At 36.9% G+C, this 19,903-nt stretch overlaps 1 protein-coding gene across 1 annotated transcript in view; it reads left to right on the plus strand.

Moving 5' to 3' along the window:
* Positions 1–19,903, plus strand: part of PIK3C2A (phosphatidylinositol-4-phosphate 3-kinase, catalytic subunit type 2 alpha) — a 40,119-nt gene that overhangs the window by 3,168 nt on the left and 17,048 nt on the right. Inside the window, exons 2-12 of the mRNA XM_009995396.1 lie at positions 3,459–3,559; positions 5,155–5,312; positions 7,633–7,753; positions 8,329–8,440; positions 8,988–9,067; positions 9,172–9,235; positions 11,506–11,649; positions 14,789–14,831; positions 14,919–15,132; positions 15,212–15,334; positions 16,907–17,074. Of these exons, the coding sequence (XP_009993698.1) occupies positions 3,459–3,559; positions 5,155–5,312; positions 7,633–7,753; positions 8,329–8,440; positions 8,988–9,067; positions 9,172–9,235; positions 11,506–11,649; positions 14,789–14,831; positions 14,919–15,132; positions 15,212–15,334; positions 16,907–17,074 (1,328 nt within the window). The remainder of the gene's footprint in view (positions 1–3,458; positions 3,560–5,154; positions 5,313–7,632; positions 7,754–8,328; positions 8,441–8,987; positions 9,068–9,171; positions 9,236–11,505; positions 11,650–14,788; positions 14,832–14,918; positions 15,133–15,211; positions 15,335–16,906; positions 17,075–19,903) is intronic.

A 19,903-nucleotide genomic window follows, 5' to 3' on the forward strand; every position in this document is an offset into this window, starting at 1 on the left:
TCCTCCTGCTACTTTTGATTTAAAGGCTATTCCAGACCTCACTATTCTTATCAGTCATCTAGTTTTCAGTCAATTATATCTGATTTTCTTAAGCTATCATTTTTTTCAAGGAAATTATTTGTTTATAGCAGACTCCTGCAGTGAATGCCCACTTGAAGGTTTGAGATTTACTTTCTTTCCACTTGGATTCCTTCAGTCTGCGGTTAACTAGTTTGGGCATAATGCGCCAGTTCTTGTGTGTTTTATAAAGTTAGCTGATGATGCAGGACTGTAAATTATCAGCAGGGGTGTTTCAGGTGCTTGTACTGAGTTATTAAAGAAGATAGTAAGTAGGTATAAAGACACATCCTTCAAATGGGTATCCTTTCAGCATAACCTGTGGCTTTTGTTTTATCTTTTGCCCATCCTGGCCAGCTGAATTTTAGAGGTGTCCAATACCTGGGAATTCACTACTTCCCTGGGGAGATTGTTCCAATGGTTGATTGTTCTTATTGTGAAAAATTTTCCTCTTTTGTCCAATCAGAATCTCCCCAGGAGTAACTTTTACCCAGTATCCCTGGGTGTCTTCTCCATGTGACTCTTTGTAAAAAGGCAGTCTCTGTAGCCACCCGTTTAGTATTGGAACATGGCAATGAAGCCTTCTTTTCTCAAGGCTGAACAAACCCAGTTCTCTCAGCCTTTCTTCATGTGGCAGACTTCCCAGTGCTTTGATCATCTTCATGGCCCTTCTTTGGACCCTCTCCAGCCTGTTCACATCTTTTGTGTATAGTGGGGACCAAAGCTGCACGTAGTATTTCAGGTGCTGTATAGTATGACGCTGAGTTATTTAGCCACTATTTTTGGCAATTCTCTTTTCTTTTATCCCACTTATTTCCAGGTGTATATTCTCCCCAAAGCATATTCTGAAGTCTTGCATGTTAACTAGTCTGAACAATTTTTTCCCTTGGATAACTTAAAGTCTCACTATTACAGCACATTTAATCCATTGAATCAATAGATCATTTTGAGCTTTGCTTCATACTTGATGAAGCACTTATACGTTTAGTATTCTCCTTTAAATACTTCAGTGTTTGTCACTCTTCTTTCTGAAAACGGAGGCAAAACTGTAATTTTATCCTGTCTTAGGTGGTGTCTTCTACCTTTTCTCTCCGCAGAGCAGAACTGGTTTGTGGCTTTAGATACATATGGGATTTAATTTATCTTGACTCTGTGTAATTTACTGGGGTTTGTTTGTTTTTTTTTTCTATTGTTAAGAGTAATTGTATTTGCAGACCACTTCTATTTTTGCAGATAGTCCTGATATGAACTATTTATCTAGTTTGGCCCAAAGTCCTTTCTTACAAGTTATTTCCTGTTTGACTGATAGCTTTTTCACCTTCTAGGTTTGCTCATCTGGAAGTTAGAGAAATTCAAATCCTATTTGTTGCTCAGCCTACTATTATCTGAGTCTGGTGGATTTTTAAATAGATTTCTTAGTTAATCAAAGCTTGTCCTCCTGAAATTACCTTCCAAAAGTGACCAAGAAATAGTTTTGAAATTCAACTAAAAAAGCAAGGATGTATTTAATCTTCTTAACTTTCCAGTAGGAGGTAATTTCCAGCAATACATATTTGAGTTAACATTAGGTTTCTCTCCTTAGCCAAATGTGACCCTAAGCTATTGGTAACCTAAAGAAACCTGTTTTTTAAATTTGTTCATTACATTAGAATTTATTGTTTACCCTGGCTAAGCATGTGTATGTGGAAGTGCTCTGTAGTTCCCTAAACTCCTGTGAATTTAACAGAATAACCTGCAAATTTTGCTGTAAGTAATTCCAGCGGGTCACATAGTGGCATGATGTGACAATGTTGCATCACTGGTGTGGCTTCAAGTAATCCCCTTGTGTATTGCTTTTAAACTCTGATTAGAATTGCAAAGTGCTTTGAGTACTTACTTGAAGTATTACTTAACTTCTTTAAAAAAGAGTTCTTAAATAGAGAAAATCTGACATTTCTACAGCTAGCTTCTTGACTTGAAATGACTGAGTCTGTTGGTGAGTGCTGAGCAGCAGTTAGTTGAATCTGTAGCAAAGGTGTTTACCATTCACCTGGTATCTTAACTTCCTGTTTCCTTGTATGATTTTTTTGTTATTGTGTAATTACTTAATAAATACTAGTTACAATGGCACAGGTTTGTCAGCTGGTCATATGCAGTTGCCTGTAAGTATTTTTGTGATACAACTTGTGTGATATGTTAGAATGAAAGAACCTTTTTAAATTCAAGGTATTGTATATGCTCCTGAATCTCATTCCAGGTTTTGTGGCTTTACAGTTTCCTGCTCTAATTGCTTTCCATGGATGACTAATCCCCAATTATATATAATTAAATCTTTTGAATTGATCGGTGTTCATGAAAGCTATATTTTAGCTGAAATAACTAGGCTTAAATGTAATACAAGTGGCAGTTATGGGTTGTGTATATGATTCCTTCTGTGTTTATGCTACAATGCTTAAAGAAGTTAATAAGAGCAAAAAAAGTTGTAAAAGAAAAAGACCTGACAGTTCCTAGCTCTGCATGTTACAGATCTGACCCCTTTTCTGAGACGATCTAATTTGCCATGGGTTTGCACATGAGAAAATTCTTTGAGATCAAGTTATTCTAGGGACTGTCTGGCTGGAGTGCCATGGGTGCTTCAAGCTAGTGGTGGCTGTTTAGACTACAGATGATTGAGTTCCACCTTAGCCTCACTGGTTGTTCCAGCTGCTTTCTGATGTTTATCGTGTGGCTGTATTGTGAATTGTATCAGGAACAGGTAAGGACTTAAAACTGCTGCAGTTTGTGATTTTTATTTATTTATTAATTTTATGAGATTTTGTTGTTTGAAACTGCAGTTCTGTTTCAGCAATTGTTTTTTAGATTATATTCTTCAAATAGTGGTTTATGTTTTTGGGAGCTGGATGCAGCATATGGCATAAGGAATTAAATCAGGAATAATTTGATACCATGAGATTAGTTCTAAGTTTAGTGTTCTGAATGCTACTTCCATCCGGTGTGCAATTGACCTTTTCCTGCTTTATAGGGAAAGGTAGTCATGAACAGAACTAATGTGTAATGGTTCTTTCTGGGATTGTACTGAAGGCTGAATTGCAGAGCGAAGGAAAAAAGCACTTTTCTGTCTTTCCTGGTTCAGCAAAATGTAGCCAAATTCTTATGCAATAGGTCACTGCTGAGAGCTCAGAACTGTTATGCTTGCAACTGATAATGACGCTGTCAAATAAATTACCTTCTGTAAAGGAGTAACTGGCCCAGTGAATCTTTGGTTTTCAGCTTAGTAATGTTACATATTTTTCTCCTTATAGAAGTAGTCATGAAACTAGTAGTTAACTTTAGACTCAAAATCTGTCATCTACATATGGTTTTCCTGGCTATAGGAGTATGTTTGCAGCTATTTAAATACTGTATTATCTTTTGAGTTGCAGAAAGACAATGGGACCACTGGCATGCTGACAGAAAATGTGCTTCACCAAGAAATTGAAGGGCAGAATCAAGAACTGTCAGCTTTTTCTCAAGCAGTTACAAAGTAAGAAATTACTGAACACAAATCAGCTTTCAGAAGAGAAAGAAAAGTTCAATAATTTTCAGATAGGTTGAGAGGGCAGGTCCTACATTTTTTGCTTGATGGGGCAGATTTGTTAAATGGTTCAGTACTAAGTTTTTTTAGTTATCATGTTTCCTCTTTATTCTTTTCATCCCCTGACTTTCCTTTCATTGTTTTCCTTGTTTTTGTAATACTTTTAAATCCTCAAACTATTTATCTTTATTTCCATATGTTGATATTTCCTTCTATGCATTTTTAATAAAGTTTCTTTTGGAAGAATTTTAAGTCTTTTTTCCTTAGTTTTTGAAGTCTCTTTCTCCTCACTAAAGCCCATCATTCAATGGCATTTCTAACCCTTGTTTTCATTATTATTGCTTCCACAACTGGAATTCTTTAGCAAATAAAACCTTCACACTTTTTCTTGCTCTGATCAGGTGATGAAGTTTTTTAAAGTTCATACCAAAGAAGACAGGACTTGATAACCCAGAATGCCCCTTATATTTTTTGCTTACTGCCACAATTTAATGAAGGATAATTTTGGTTGTATTCTTCCTAGAGAAGAAAACGAGCCTGCCTTTTTTTCCCCTATCAAGATCAAATGACAAGAACTAATGGGGGAAATAGAGATCTTTTGAATCTGAAGGGTATCAGCTACTTTTTTAAAACAGAAATGTCTGTGGAATGAAACGCAAACTCCATAAAACCAGTGAGAGGTCACACTGAATAGCATGAAGAGAAAGCTCACATTAAACAGGATTGCTGCAACAGTTTCTAGTTAAGTGTAACTGTTGACCTTACTTTCCAGACTCAGTGCTTGAAATTCAGATGGACTTTTGACTGGACAAGTCTTGTTAGAGAGATTCCTTTTTTTTTTTTTTGCTCAGTCATGGAATTGTCAGTAATCAAGATGATCAAATAGGTGAACATTATAGATGAGTTTTGTTTTTTAATCTTCTATAGGACTTCTTCAATGTTAGCAGAAGCTTAGGGTTAAATTATTTTATCTATGTTAAATAATTAGAGAATAAATAACAGCTATCCAAGTACTGTCTGCTTGTTCCTAGGTGAATGTCTTATACTTTGTGTCCTACAGAAAAGCCTTGTCCTTAATTTAGGCCTATTAACTTCCACAATTTTTGCTTAGTATAAATTCATGTAAGATTTTAAAAAATTAAAACATGTAAAGAGTTTTGTGGTGTTTTGTACATAGAAAAAATTACCCTCTTAAAAACTCTTTAGACAAATGCCATGGGTTAGTTTTTTTTAAAACTGTGTTAGAACTTAGCTTCTGCAGAAGCTGGGTATGTCTTGTAAACAGTGACCTATTAAATATAAGCTGTATGGAAAACCTGTCTAATTATAAGCTAAGTTTTCTGTCCCTCTAACTACTACTTGTATAATTATTGTGGGCAGTGTTCTGTCAAGAGTAGAAAAATTAAATGGCGTTTTGTACATACAGTTTGTGTAAAGAGCAAAAGGTAGTATTTACTATTCTGGCTTATGGTTATTACCTTGTTATTTTGCTTTAGTTTTAGACTTATCCATTGCAATGTTTCATAAACCTTCTCTACTTTCAGATTGAGGACCAAGTTTCCTTACATTAATCAACAAACAAATCCAGGCTTTGTGCTGAGTCCAATCATGCTGCAAAGAAATATAAATGGGGAGAGTGCCAGTATCAAGGTTTCTATAGAAATTGAAGAATTCCAGCAACCAGTAACTTTTACATGTGATGGTATGTTTCTGCTTTTTAAATTAGAGTTTGCTTGTAAGACTTAGAGTGGTGGGATGAGGCTGGACACTCAGTTTAGGCCAATGACTTTCAGGGTTTGTAATCCCTGGGTCTCAGGGCCAGAATGGTGCATCAGGTTTGCTTGGCTTATCTTTCTAAATAAATATTTCACTTTATCAGCTTCTAAATATTTTCTGATGGAGGCACTGACCCAGAATTAGGGTCTTCAGTTACCTTTTTCACAATCCTCACAAGCAATCCAAGCTTCTGAGACTCAGGGATTACAAACCCTGAAAGTTGGCTGTTCTCAAACAAAATATATGAAGTTGCACTATTATTCACTTAAACTAACTATTCTACTGGAAAGTAGGCTCTCAATGCATAGGTGTTTTCATTCTATATTAGTTTGCTGGGCCTTATTCTGCTGTGATTTAATACTCCCTTGTTAAGAAATGAGATGGATTGTAAGTGTAGCCTAGGAAGGGTTTCTGCTTTTCATCCTTAAGATTACTCTTTCATAGTATTACAGGCTTAACCCTTTCCTATGAAAGACTTTGGTAGCATAAGTTAAAATGTTACGGCTTTAGCCCTTTATTTATAGAAGTTTTGTGAATACCTTGGAATATGTTTTGTATTCTAGCCTCACAAATCATTATTTGCACTTTCTTCTTTCTTCATGTATCTGATCACAGTTAAACTACTTGTCTTCCATAGCTAGTGAAAGCTAGGTATTCATCACTCAAAGTTATTCTTTTTAATTCCTTCTGTTCTTGGTCAAACTTTTGCATCGTTCAGTATCCTAATGCTAGAACTACTTTAGTATGGCTTTGAGACCTGCTTGGAAGGAACTGCAGCCTTTCAGTGTTCTGACAATTCAATGTTGGGAGGAAAGTAGATTAATTTTAGAGCTTATTTGTGTATACCTATTAATTTTGCATTAATTTATTATAGTTTACATGGAAGTACAAGTCTACCTGAGCAATCATTGCAGTCAACAAAAAATGAATATCCTTCAATAAGACAGAGGATGGGAATAAGGTGCTGATATTATCTTTGCATTACTCTGCTAGGCATTGTAGGACTAGCAGACAGACCTTCACTGATGCAGCCTGTAACTATAGCCCATAAACTGTTACTGCATCTTTTTATCAAGCACCATATTCTTTCCTGAAGGTAGTGCAGCAGTTTCATGCTAGATTAATAATAAGTTAAATAGTCTAGATAATGAGCTAAATAGTGTTTCTGAATTCTTTCGGAATTCATACTTCTTATCATGCCTTTTTGAATTTCACATGCTCATTCTTCATATGTTGTCAAATACCTTGATGCTTTTGATACTTAGTCACCTGTTAATGAGATGAAGCTCTTGAATTATCTTCTGGGAAATATTATAGTGACATTAGCCCTTTGTATCCAACATAGTAACATTTCTTTCTTAAAAAATATATATATTTGGGGAAAATTAGGAAGGTCCTTGAAGTGGGAAAAACCTCGCCACTCTGAAGGTACAGAGTTTAGAGGTGTCATTGCTTGCAAATTATTTTAAGGAGATAAGAACGTTTGTGGTATTAAAGTGTATCTGTATTTTTCAACGTTGACAGCTGGTGGCTGTGGAGGAATGGATTTTCAGTTTGCCTGGGACTGTTTCTTTTGCTCTGTAGTCACTGGATCAAGACAGAGACAGTTCTCAAAAAAACCTTTGGAGCCTGATGTATTTAAGAGCTGATTTTTGCAAAAACTTGGTGATGCTTACTGGAATCTGATCTGTGTGACGTGGAAATAGCCCTAGACACATCAGAAAGAAAAAGAAAAATGGACTTTCCATAGGATTTGCCTCTGCTACAGCTGATGCTTTCTCAAAAGCAAAAAAATTAGAGAATTTACTTCTGCAACTCTTCAGATAATGATTTTTAAACTTTAAGCAGCTCTGAGATCATGTACCTAGTTGAATTCCTTGCTGAATAAGGCTAATTTATAATTTAAAAAAAAAAGGCTCATAATTTAAATTCCTACAAAACAGACTGTGGGCTGCTGTTGTGCTTCTGGTGAAGTGATTATACTGTATCCTATGTTAAAAAGGATTTTTTTCATTTCTTAAACTACAGTCAAGTTTTATAAGATGCCTTTCTTTGCAGGGAGGAAAAAACAAATTCTCAAAAAACTGATTCTCAAATTGAAATTGAGGAGATTATAGAAGCATAGGAGTCTTTCCTAAGAGCATACAAATAAATTCCATTTTAAAACTACAATTTGTGAATGAACAGTTGTTCATATCTCTGCTATCGACTTATATTTAACTTCTAGATGTAATTTCTTTAAACAGTGAGTTCCCCTGTTGAGCTTATAATAATGCAGGCACTTTGCTGGGTGCATGATGACTTGAGTGAAGTGGACTTTGGCAGCTATATCCTCAAAGTCTGTGGCCAAGAAGAAGTTTTACAGAAGTAAGCAAACTTTTTCATTAATATTTAACTTCATGCTTTTTCATGGCACAGTTACATCTTTAACAATTACATGTGTGAAAGCAGAAATCTTAAAAATGTAGAAGAGTCACATTTTGCACACGAATCAGAAGTCTTCAGAGTTGCTCTGGAATGTACCAAAGTAGGTTCTCAGCACCTTCCTAAAAATTTCTTCTAGTATTTGTTGTATTAAACAGAAACAGTTGTTTTCAGATGCAGATTTCTATAGAGCTTTACTGTAGAAGGATGTTGTAGTTTTCAGCTCCTCTTCAAATCCCAGCACTCAGAAAAAAAATCTGATTTCTAATAATCTGTGAATAATTTAGGACTCCACATTAGTTTTCTGGTAAAAATATTTGGTTTCATTTTTAGTCACAATAGTTTTAGCAAAAGTATAGGTATCTGTAACAGTATACTAAAACTTCTACAGAAGTAAAGACCGGATCAAGAAGTATGATGTGGAGGTTAATTTACCATTTCCTTACTTTGAGCCAACAGGTTTTTTTGAAGAACACAACATATTTTTGGTGTAACTATAGCTTTCTTTTCTTTACCAGTAAGCACTGTGTAGGAAGCCATGAATATATTCAGAACTGTCGGAAGTGGGACACGGAAATCAAGCTGCAGCTCTTGACCCATAGTGTCATATGCAGAGATCTGGCTCGAACAGTAAGTATAAATCTTCAGGAGACTGGGAGTTTGCATCACAGCTAATGTACCTGCAGTGTATCCTTTTTGTCTGATTAACAAATTAGTATGTCTGCTTGGTGTTAGGAATTGTATTCTCTCATACTAAGAGGAAATGAGATATATACTGAATTTTTGCAAGGCTATGATATAGGTAATGTCCCTTACTAGACCAAGTACTATAGCTGGAAAAAAATATGCAAGCATTTGGACTTGAGGCCTGAAAGAGAAGCAGCGGGTTTCAGAGTTGAGTAGAAATTGAGAACAGTTTTTTATTTTATTTAGGTATGTATGAGCCTATTAAAGAGGAAGGGAGAAATATTTGACTCACTGTTTCTTCCCTCTTCCCCCTGTCCCAGTGTGTACATGTTTCATAGGCTATTAATTAGTTATCTCTTCAAAGAAGAAAATAGATCACCATATCTCTTTCCCCTTCTGCTCCACAGTTACTAGTAATGTAACTTCTAAAACAGTATTACAAATTATAGAATGGTGAGAACTGGGTTTAATAGGTAGTATTTTATTGCAGGAAGATGATGACAGAACACCCATACATCTAACCAAACACCTCTACAAAGTAGAAAAGCCTTTCAGAGAGCCTATTATAAGGTAATATTATGTGTTTATTTTGGTACTCAAGCCCACCACTGAATTTCTGACCAAGGTTATGTTACGCTCTTGTACTTGTGTTCAATAATTGCTATTTCTTGCAGGCCTTCTATTGATGAGCTTCTTGATGTGTATCACAAGCATGTTAACATAGCTCTTAAAACTGAGGTAAGGGCATCTTAATTTTTTTTCTGAACCAAAAGTAGCATGAGAGAGTTTGCTGATGAGATAGTTGGAAAAAAGACTTGCAGGTGTTCGTGGAGAAACTGACATCTGAACAAGCTATCAAATGGAAATTTGGGATCATGGGTTTTTAGATTGCTTTTCCTCTTTTCTTCAAGCTATTCTTGCAAACTAATTATTATCTGTATGTCACAAGTAGAAATCTATCTTCTGAGTCCTGGGGTGCAAAATTAACTTTTCCTCAAAAATGCTGGAAGAGATTAATTCAGGGGAATAGGGAAAAAAGGTCTGAATCCCAGGTACGTCAGTTGTTCTCAGCCACGAATGAGATGTAGGTAATGGATAAAAATCTACACAAAAGTGAGCAGTAATAGTTGTGTACAATGGGAATTATGATTGAAGTATGTTTGGAACATACAAGTTTTCCACCCAGTGTAATAACATCTTACTCTGCATGACTGAATTAATTTAAAACACAGTGTCAAAACAATTATCTGTTTGGGTGTATGATAGGTAGCTTAAAACAGCTTGTGTGCGGAGCAGTTTGGAATAATTTCCCAAATGCAAAAGCTAGCTGAAGATGACCTGTTTTACTGTCAGAAGTTAAAATAAGCTTCTCCTTTTAGAAATTAGTACTGTAACTTGAAGACTTAAACAGTTTCTATAAGAACAGTCTTGAAATTAGTAACTTAATTACAATACTTCTTGTTTCCTTTTACATTTGTTTGCTTCTCCAGGAATGCAGGTCTGAACAAGCTGATGTCCACTATTTACATATTCCCTTAATGTTTTTTAATTCCCTTGATGGTGATTCACAGTGTTCTCAAGGGTAGTTTTGAACACAGTCTTTTTGTTAGAGTAGTTGTTACTTCTCCTCCATATGGTGGTGTTTTTGTTGTTTTGCTCTTGCAGCTGCTTCAGCTTGCTTGTTTAATTGTGATTTCACAAGCTAGGGTGAAGAATGTAAAACATCTCAGTTCAGACTTGTGTTCTACTCTTTCTACAGTCTATTTTGAGGATGGGAGGTGTAGCTTATAGGTGATGAGGATTAGGTCCAAATATCAGCAGTTGTTGCATTTGAAACATTTCTTATGTCCTGAAGTGAATTCCTGTACATACTCAGTAGCTGCAGCTTCCTAATCAAAGTGAAACAGGGTGAAGTAATTTGTAAATGCATTTGTTTATAGCCTTTGATTTCACATTGTTGCACAATTTAAAAAGTTACCTATTGTCTTTTTGTTGACATTCATTTGAGAGCCTGTGAGGAAAATAGCAGTGGAAATTTTGCTTTTCATGTTACCCAAGCAGCTGTTATCTTCCAAGTGTTATGTTTGGAAGTATGGCTTAAATATTTACAATGTCTTCTGACTTCTATGGTTATTTTCTTACCAGGACAAAGTTGTTGTCAGGTAATCCCAATACCAATTTTTTAAAATTCAAATAGCTTTCTGACTTTCTGAAAGAAACCTATATGTTAAGCCTTTAAAAAGTAAACCATTATTTTGAAACAAATATTTTCATTTTCTTCAGTTGTTCTTTAAAATTGGTTGAACACTTTGCTTATATTAAGAAACAAAAACCAAGCCACCTAGGATTTTTTAGATTTAAATTAAGAGGCTTTTCTTCTATTTGAAGAGAAAAAGGAAGAGAATTTTAGGAGCATCTCAAATTGATCTTAAGCAGCCTGACCAACGTTTTCACTCTGATAAGAAGCTGATCTATTTCTTTCAAAAGAGGTTCCTGTTATGTGTGCAATACTTCTTCAAGATGACTATTTTAGATTCCTTCATCTGAAAGAACCATTTTAATTTAGAAAATACGTAAAGCAAAAGTTGCAACAAACTTTTTTCAAAAGTACATTGAAGTAAATAAAGTGCCATTCTGTAAGCTATACTGTGGAGTAATTGTAATTTGAACCTATATGTGTAAGAGGACTGAAGTGGAAATACTGCTTCTTTAGCATTCCTTCCTCACAGTAACTGAATGTTGTTGGGGAAAAAAATAATCGTTGGAAGCCTTGTTATGTTTCCTGGGACACCATTCTAGAATGTGTACTATTCCTATGTTGTTGAAGTTAATAAATGAGCTATAAGGAAGTTCATAATACTGAGGTTTTACCCTGCAGTTTAATGTAGTTGAGATGTGCCTGATGAGATTTTCTTGGCTATTCATTCTAAAAGAAAAGAAAATGAAAGCAATGCCTGTTTTCACAATTGTCATCAGATAAATCTGTTCTTTCATACTTTCTTTATTAGAACCAGCATAAAGCAGTAGATCATGTAATTAAGACTGTCAGAAAAATCTGTTCTACATTGGACTGTGTAGAGACTCAAGCAATAACGGAATCGGTGAAGAAGCTCAGGAGAGCTGTTAATCTTCCAAGGATTAAAAATGCAGAGGTAAACTTTCTCACTATAAATTGCATTCTGAGGTATGCTTTTTAACACTAAATACTATTTAATAATCTTTGGTAGTTGCAAATACCAGCAAAGTTCAGTCAGGGTGATGTATTTTATTTTTGTTTAACCTGATATCTTCTATTTGTGCATTTATCTTCTATTTATGCATTAATCACTTGCTTTTGGAATCCTTTGCTGTTCTAAATAGTGACATTTCTAAAAACTAATTTTAGAATACAGTTTTTGGGTTTGGTAACTACAAACTTGTGTCACAGTAAATGCCACTTGCTCTGCCCAAGGGATACTGATAGCTAGCTCATGCCCTCTAAACCCAATGCGTTCATGCTTCAAGGAAGGGTTCATATTGTGTATTTTCTGTGCAGTATTTATATGAACAGCAGTAGCATCTTAGAGCTTAAACAGTTCATGCTCCTGCATTCCTTAGCATATTGACAAAAGTTTAAAACTTTAAAATAGCACAGATTTTGGTGCTAAAACTGCCTTACAGTGAAAAATTCACTTGAGCAGAATTGGTGTCAAGCCGTGTTATCAAAAACAGTCATTAAATGGAGCAGTGTGCTAATAAAAAAAACTAAATAGTCTTGCTGTTTCTGTTGTCCTGCTGCCTTATACGAGTGGTGATTTATGTGCTGTTCTATGCCTTTTTGGCTTCATTAGTTCAACAATATATTTGTTATACTGGTGGAAGTATTGCAAAATGCACACACTAAATAGAGTTGTCAAAAGAACTAAAATTCTTGTGGGGAAATGCAGAAAACAAATTAAGAAAACTTACTGAAATACAGTGTATCAAATATTACTTCAGTGTTTGCTTTTTGATAGGAGAAAGCTGTAGAAATAACTAGATTGCTGTGTAAAAATAACTTCCAGAATAATGGTATCCCAGTATAATTTGAGAAAAAAAAAAAGAAATTATCATTAAAACCCTGCAGTTCTCTTGTGATGAACCTTACCGTTTAAGCGAATGTGTATGAAGGCATATTGGATTGCCTTCAGAAATGAAATTGCTGTGAAGACTGGAGCCAGTTGCATCTAAACCTTATCTAAGATGTTGATTTCATTTTTGCTGTTTTCTAAGTAACTGTTGTGTGGTTGGAAGAAGTGGCCAAAAAGTAAAAGAAAACAGTAGACTGTCAAGTAGAAAATTACTTGGATACTGCTGCTTCAAGTTTGGCATCCTGTCATCCAAAAGTACTTGGGCTACTTGACAAGTAATGGTGGAAACATACAGCAGTTATTGTGAAAGGGAAAAATGGTGTGATTTTTTTTTCTTAAGTTTCTGCATGTTTTTTTCATAAGAATGTGAAGTTTTTTGATAGCTAAAACTTAATGTTGACAAGATAATTAATACACTAAAAGCATAAGGAGAGCTTTCATTCTTCAGCAGTTGTGGCAAACGTCTTAGACTTTATTTGAACCATTAGAAGTTCACTGGGCTTTGTTTTTAAATCACAAACTTAGTTTTCATTAAAAGTTTTAGTTTTATTAGAAGTTGAATTTGGCCTGAAACCCTTCCTCATTAGAAGGGATGTAAATTCCCATGATTTTTCACCTTTTGCTTCAAGAGTGTCCTTGTTGAAACTAGACATTGCTGTAATACTGTATCATGTTTAGATTTCCAGTTTTGCAGACAAAGAAGCAAACACAGCAGATAGTATGAAGTGACAGTACTTGCTGTTCAGTTTTCTCAGTTGTTTGATGTTTTTTATTCAGTAACTGTAGTGATTTTGGGCCCAACACAACAACAATGGCCACCCACTCAATTCCCACACACACACGCTTTGGGATGAGAAGCACAAAGCTCATGGGTCGAGACAAAGGACAAGGAGGGTTCTCCACTGATTAAGGTCACGGGCAAAACAGACTCAACTTGGGGAAAATAATAATTTAATTTCACACTAATCAAACACACGCAGGACTCGGACAACACAAAGAGCAGAGCTTACATACGTTACTCCCACCCTTCCCTTCTTCCTGGGCCCAAATCACTTTGATCCTGGTTTCTCTCCCTCCTTCCCCCCAGCAGCACAGGGGGACAGGGGATGGGGCTTAGAGTCAGTTCACAGGCTGGTGGTTCCTGCTGCTCCCTCCTCAGGAAGAAGGATTCCTTACAGTCCTCCCCTGCTTCCCCATGGGGTCCCTCCCATGGAAGAGAGTCCTCCACGAACCTCTCCTTCATGAGTCCTTCCCATGAGGTCTGGAGCTTCTCCAGCCTGGGCTTCCCACAGAGTCACCAGCTGCTTCGGGAACAAACTCCCCTGGCACTGGGGTCTTTCACAGCTGCATAGTCAAAAGTCCACTGGCAGCAAATCCTCTGGCTGCAAAATCCAAGTCCAGTGGCCAAGTTCACCCGTCCTGGCACCTTCAGGGAATGTTCCACCATATTCTTTCACAAGTACAGGACAGCTGCCATCCTGCCATGGGTTGCAGGGAAACTTCTGCTTGGGCACCTTCTTCCTCACCCACCATCAGCAGTGCTCTCCTTCCCCAGCACAGCTCTTCTCTCTCAAGTGCCTCTGCTCAGGTGTTATAGCTGTTCTTCTGTATGTTAATTGCTGAGGCACATCTGTTGTCCTTCTGATGTCTCTTTGGCTGGGTTTTGGAAGCAGGGGGAGCTTCTCAGCTTCTTACCGGAGCCACTCCTGTGGACCTTCCCCCGCTACCAAAAAACCCACCAAACCAGAACAGTAACTCTGCCTACAAAAGATACCTTAATAAATGGCATAAGAGCTGTTCAGACTTAAATTATGGGGTAATAGAGCCAACAGCTTTTGCTTTCATCCATAACAGCCCTGACTGAGTTGTATTCCTGCTCAGAGAAATTGAGTACCCTGAGCAATATTCCAATGTATTGTGTTTCTTGAAAGAGTTGTAAATGGTGATAAAATAGTTGTGACTTGACAAAATGTGACCTTTGAGCTTGGTGAATAGGCGCTGTGTAATATGGAAATTAGGATGCTGTCAGTTAACTCTTGAGGAACTTTGAGGAAAAAAATGTATTACATAAATGCAAATATGAGCCTAATTCAAATGTATTATCATTTCTATACAAGATACTTCAATGGAAAATTAATACAGGTTTCTTGGTTTTGAAATTTGCTCTAACTTTACTGTGTAGGTGTCCCTAAAATGTGGTGATGACACTAGCAAGAGCTCATCTGGTGAGTGAAGTTTTTCTATTTTATTTTAAAACTGCTTTCAAGTGGCTATTTTAGGAAGATATGTGTTAAAGATAAACTACAATTTAGGTTCACTGCAGCCTGAAAACCCTCTGAAAGTCAATATAGACCAGTTAACAACAGCAGTTGAGGCCCTTCTGCAACTCCACATGAATTCATGTAGCAGTTCTGCAGCAGTTTCTCCAAACGATAGCAGGAGTGCTAAGGAAGCATGGACTGCCACAGAACACCTCCAGTTCACAATATTTGCTGCACATGGGATTTCATCTGGTTGGGTATCAAAGTGAGTAATTTATAATTTATAAAATTCATCCTTTCGTAGATTTTTTGTTTGTTTAATTTACTTTCTTTTCCTTGTCCAGTTATGAAAAATACTACTTGGTTTGTTCTCTGACCCATAATGGAAAAGATCTGTTTAAACCTGTTCATTCCAAGAAGGTTGGCACGTACAAGAACTTCTTCTACTTGATTAAATGGGATGAATTGTAAGTGACTTTAGTATGTTAAAACTCACTGAAATGTTTGGAATAGTACCTATCTGGCTAGCTGCTGAATACAGTCATTCAAGCAACTCTTGCTTCTGATTCTATTTGAAGTGTTGAAGGAACAATGTGTGAGACTTACTGACCAAAATCAGAAATATTTGTTTCCAAATGGTATTTAACTATTCATTTTAAAAGTGAAACTGGAAATGCTGGACAAGTGCCTCTGCTGATGTGTTTGTAGTATACAATCATAAGGAATTGGGAAGGTCACAGGATTCCTTGTGATGGGAACAGCCTGTGCTGCTTAAAGACGGATGGATAAAATTCCTTATAAGCAGTGCTCAAATTATATAAAAGAGTGGGGGAGGAAAAGCAACTCACATTAATTATTAATAGTTTTTTGTTCCAAATCTGAATTTAAACATCTAATGTAAAATTATTTCTATAAAGACAGCAGATGCATAAATGCTTAAGAGTGCCTGTAGCATAGGAGAATGTCTGGTTTGAGCTATTAAACTTCAGTTTCTCTTTATAGGGCAGAGGAATAGGGTAGGAAGGAAGAAGGAGGGTCATGCAGAGAAGAAATAAGGAGAGGATGGCAGGTGATAACTGAGGGGAAAGTATTTTTCATGATCTATGTACAGCTTACTCTTTTCTACTTAATAGTTAACAGGAAGCCTGTTATAACTGGAGCTTTGGGTGAGCTCCATGTTGCCTTATATCTATTTTCCTGACTATTTTTAAGGGTGAGAATAGATTCTGAGGAATATTGTGGAAGTCTACAGTGACAAATTATTTCAGACCAAGAGTGAGATTTTCAGATTCTAGAATACCTGCCATCAGAGAGTACTTCAGCTACCTCTTTTTACCACAGATGCAAGGAATGGACAGATCTTTTGCTTGCAAGTACTAGTGTGTTACAGTGAAAGATGCTAGATTGCTTATAAGTTTGCCTTATATAGTTGCAGTGTTTTATAGTAACTGCTTTAGCAGTTTGCTGTGATAACTTTTAGAATGGTATTTGCGAGTGTTACAAAACATCAAACTTAAAGAACATTTAAAGCAATAAAAACAGGGTAAACAAAAAGTTTGAATTGCTCAGTGAGATGTATTCTGCTTTCTTTATGGGTGGTGGTTTTTTACGATGTGAATTTAGCTTTCAATAGTTCTTAACAGATTCTTTCATTTGGATAGGAAACTGTTGTCAGATGACTAAAAGTGAGAGATTAGGAAGTGGCTCATGTGGAACTGTGCGTCCCCATAGTGAGTAAAGTGGGAAGACTGGTTATGCTGGACAGTAGGGTTCTGTGTAAGGAATGTGATGTAATAGGCAAACATTAAAAAGGGTTGCTCTAGATTTGGCTACAGAGCAGAAGTGTAATTCAGCAGGGTTTGCAAACTATTGGTAGAGTGAAAGTGGAGTGAAATATGATTGTGTGGAAATGTAACACTTGTTCTTCAATGTTAATTTTTTAAAACAAGGGGCATCAACAGGTTGTATTGATAAACCTGTAACTTACTAACAACTGTCTGTCCTCTGACTGACTTATTTTTAATACTTTTATTTTACAGAATAATTTTCCCTATCCAGATTTCACAGTTGCCTTTGGAAACAGTCTTATGTCTGACTTTGTTTGGAATCTTAAATCAAAGTAGTGGGAGTTCTCCTGACTCAAATAAGCAGAGAAAGGGCCCAGAAATGTTGGGTCAGGTTTCTTTGCCTCTTTTTGATTTTAGGAGGTAAGTATCCAAAATATGGATAAGATTATTAATAGTTATTTACTCTATATAAAGCTTACTCAACTCTCATAACTGTAGAAACTGCATCTCTGCCACTGAATATAGTAGGCCATGATAAAGGTAAGAATGAAACTGTATTGTTATGGAAATAATACCTTCAATTAAATATAGTACAAAACATGGTCCTGTGTTATAGTATTTCCTTCTAACTGGCTGAAAGAAACTTAACCTACTGGAGGAAGCTGAATATTGTTTGGATGAAAGCACTTTTATTTACAGGAAATCTTCATGGCAGTGTGGGCCAGAAGAGGTGGTGTTAGTACCAGCTGTTTATGCAGCAGTTGAGCATCTAAGCACAACTCAAGCTGGCCCCACTGACATTCAGATGTTGCCCTGTTAAGTCATTTATAGTTAAAGTATCTGCAGGTGTCACTGTCTATTGAATTGATAGCTTCCCTTCTACTGGAGGAATGTGGTCTTGGTAGGTGGCATTTTTTGAGTTCTACTATCTGATTAGATCTAACAGTACATCATATTGGCTAGAGGTAGTTCAGTTGGTAATCACATATATTTTAGCAGAATAAGTGTAAACAGCCAGTTCATGAGCCATGGTGGCAGAGAATGCAACTTTTAAGAGTTTGTAACAAGCCCTGGATTCAGCATGGATTGTATCTAGTGCAACACATAAAATGATAGAATGGTTTGGGTCGGAAGGGACTTTAAAGATCATCTGGTTCCAACCCCCCTGCTTGGGCCAGGACACCTCCCACTAGCCCAGGTTGCTCAAAGCCCCATCCAACCTGGCCTTGAACACTTCCAGGGAGGGGCATCCACAACTTCCCTGGGCAACCTGGGCCAGTGTCTCACCCCATTCATAGTGGAGAATTTCTTCCTAATATCCAATCTAAATCTACCCTCTTTCAGTTTAAAACTTACCCCATGTCCAGTAACGATATGTCCTTGTAAAAAATCCCTCCCCAGCTTTCCTGTAGCGCCTTTAGATTCTGGAAGGTTGCTCTAATGTCTCCCCAGAGCCTTCTCTTCTCCAGGCTGAACAACTCCAGCTCTCTCAGCCTGTCTTCACAGGAGAGGTGCTCCAACCCTCTGACCATCTTCATGGCCCTGGACTCTCTCCAGGAGCTCCATGTCTTCCATGTGTTTGGGGGCTCCAGAGCTGGACACAATACTCCAGGTGGCCTTTCACAAAAGTGAAGTAGAGGGGAAGAATCACCTCCCTAGACCTTTTGCTCATGGTTCTTTTGATGCAGCCCAGAGTACATAACAGAACAAATGTAAATGTGCTGTGCTTCCATCATATGACTGGGAAAGAAGCACTTCTGCCCTTAAAGCTGTCTTAAGATAGGAAAGAATAGCTCTTATCTTCACCCAGACCTGTTTGTAGGGCAAAATATGATGGCTCAAATTTTTTTACACAGAAGACCTTTAAGGTCTGATGTCTTTCTAAGTACTATTATTCTTTGAGGCATCTTTGCCTTGGCTGCAAGATGGTCAGGGCTGCATGTTTCATAACGTTACATATACAGGAGTTAAACTGGAGAATTTTTTATACATTGATTTTTTCCTTTAATCCTTTAAAAATTGGTGAATCAGATAATAGGGTCATAATATATAAGTGAGCAAGGAAATCAAAATACCATTTAAAATTTTTAGATATATTTTTAAATTTTGGTGTATTTTCATAGATAGGAGAAAAAGTAATTTTATATGGTAACTTTTCCAGCTTGGGGGATGCTTAAGACGTCAGGCTTGCCTGCATGGTAGAGATGGCCTGTGGCTGTTTTCAGCCACCACTGAAACTTGGATTTCTTTTCCTATATGGTGTTTATTTCAGCCTTCTGCTTAAATTTTGCATTTCAGTCTCTGTCCAAATACCACATTTTGCAGTATTAGCTTGAAAATGTAGCTTTTGTTTGGATTTCAATTGCAAATTTTTATTGTCTTCATGCTGCATTATGTTCTCATAGTAGTTTGGAGAGAAAACTGTATTTTCTGTTTATGCACTACAATAGGATGTGTTGTGCCAGGGTTTACTGAATGGCCTGTATATGATAGCTGTAGAGATGCTAATCCACTTGCATTCTATATAAATTAAATTCAGACCTAGTTAATTAAACATACAAGCCAAATATTCCAGTTACAGCTAAGAATAGCATCAACAGCAGGCAGGAGCTAAAACTTGTAGCTAACTAAAACATAGAAAGATTAAAAGGTCCCTTAAGATTAAGTAGGCTGTATTCTTATTTTTAAAGACTGATACAAGTTTTCTGTGCCTACCATTGAGAGCTTAACTGATTTATGAAGTATTCTCAGTTTTGCCTTACTGCAATTGGAAATGATATTAATGCTGGGAATAAGCTGGCAAATACAAACTGTAGAATCTAGTAATGTGGAGAGTCCAGGCAATGGTGATCTCTGTAATATTCATATACCTGTGCCTTTTTTCTGAGAAGGTAAGAAGGTGTATGTAAGAAACTGGCTGGGTGGCCATGCCCAGAGAGCTGTGATAAACAGGGTTAAATCTAGTTGGCAGCTGGTTACCAGTGGAGTCCCTGAGGGCTCAGCTTTGGGGCCAGTCTTGTTCAACATCAATCTGGATGAAGGGATTGATTGCACCCTCAGTAAGTAAAGAACTCCCTCCCAAATGGGTGGGAGTGTTGATCTGCTTGAGGGAATGCTTTGCAGAGGGACCTAGACAGGCTGGATCGATGGGCCAAAGCCAACTGTATAAGGTTCAGTAAGGCCAAGTGCTGGGTCCTGATTCTGGTCACAACAACCCCAGGCAATGCTACAGGCTTGGGGAAGAGTATC

This window comes from Chaetura pelagica, unplaced genomic scaffold (genome assembly GCF_000747805.2).
Source record: "Chaetura pelagica isolate M959 unplaced genomic scaffold, ChaPel_1.0 scaffold94, whole genome shotgun sequence".
In the NCBI taxonomy this organism is placed as follows: domain Eukaryota; kingdom Metazoa; phylum Chordata; class Aves; order Apodiformes; family Apodidae; genus Chaetura; species Chaetura pelagica.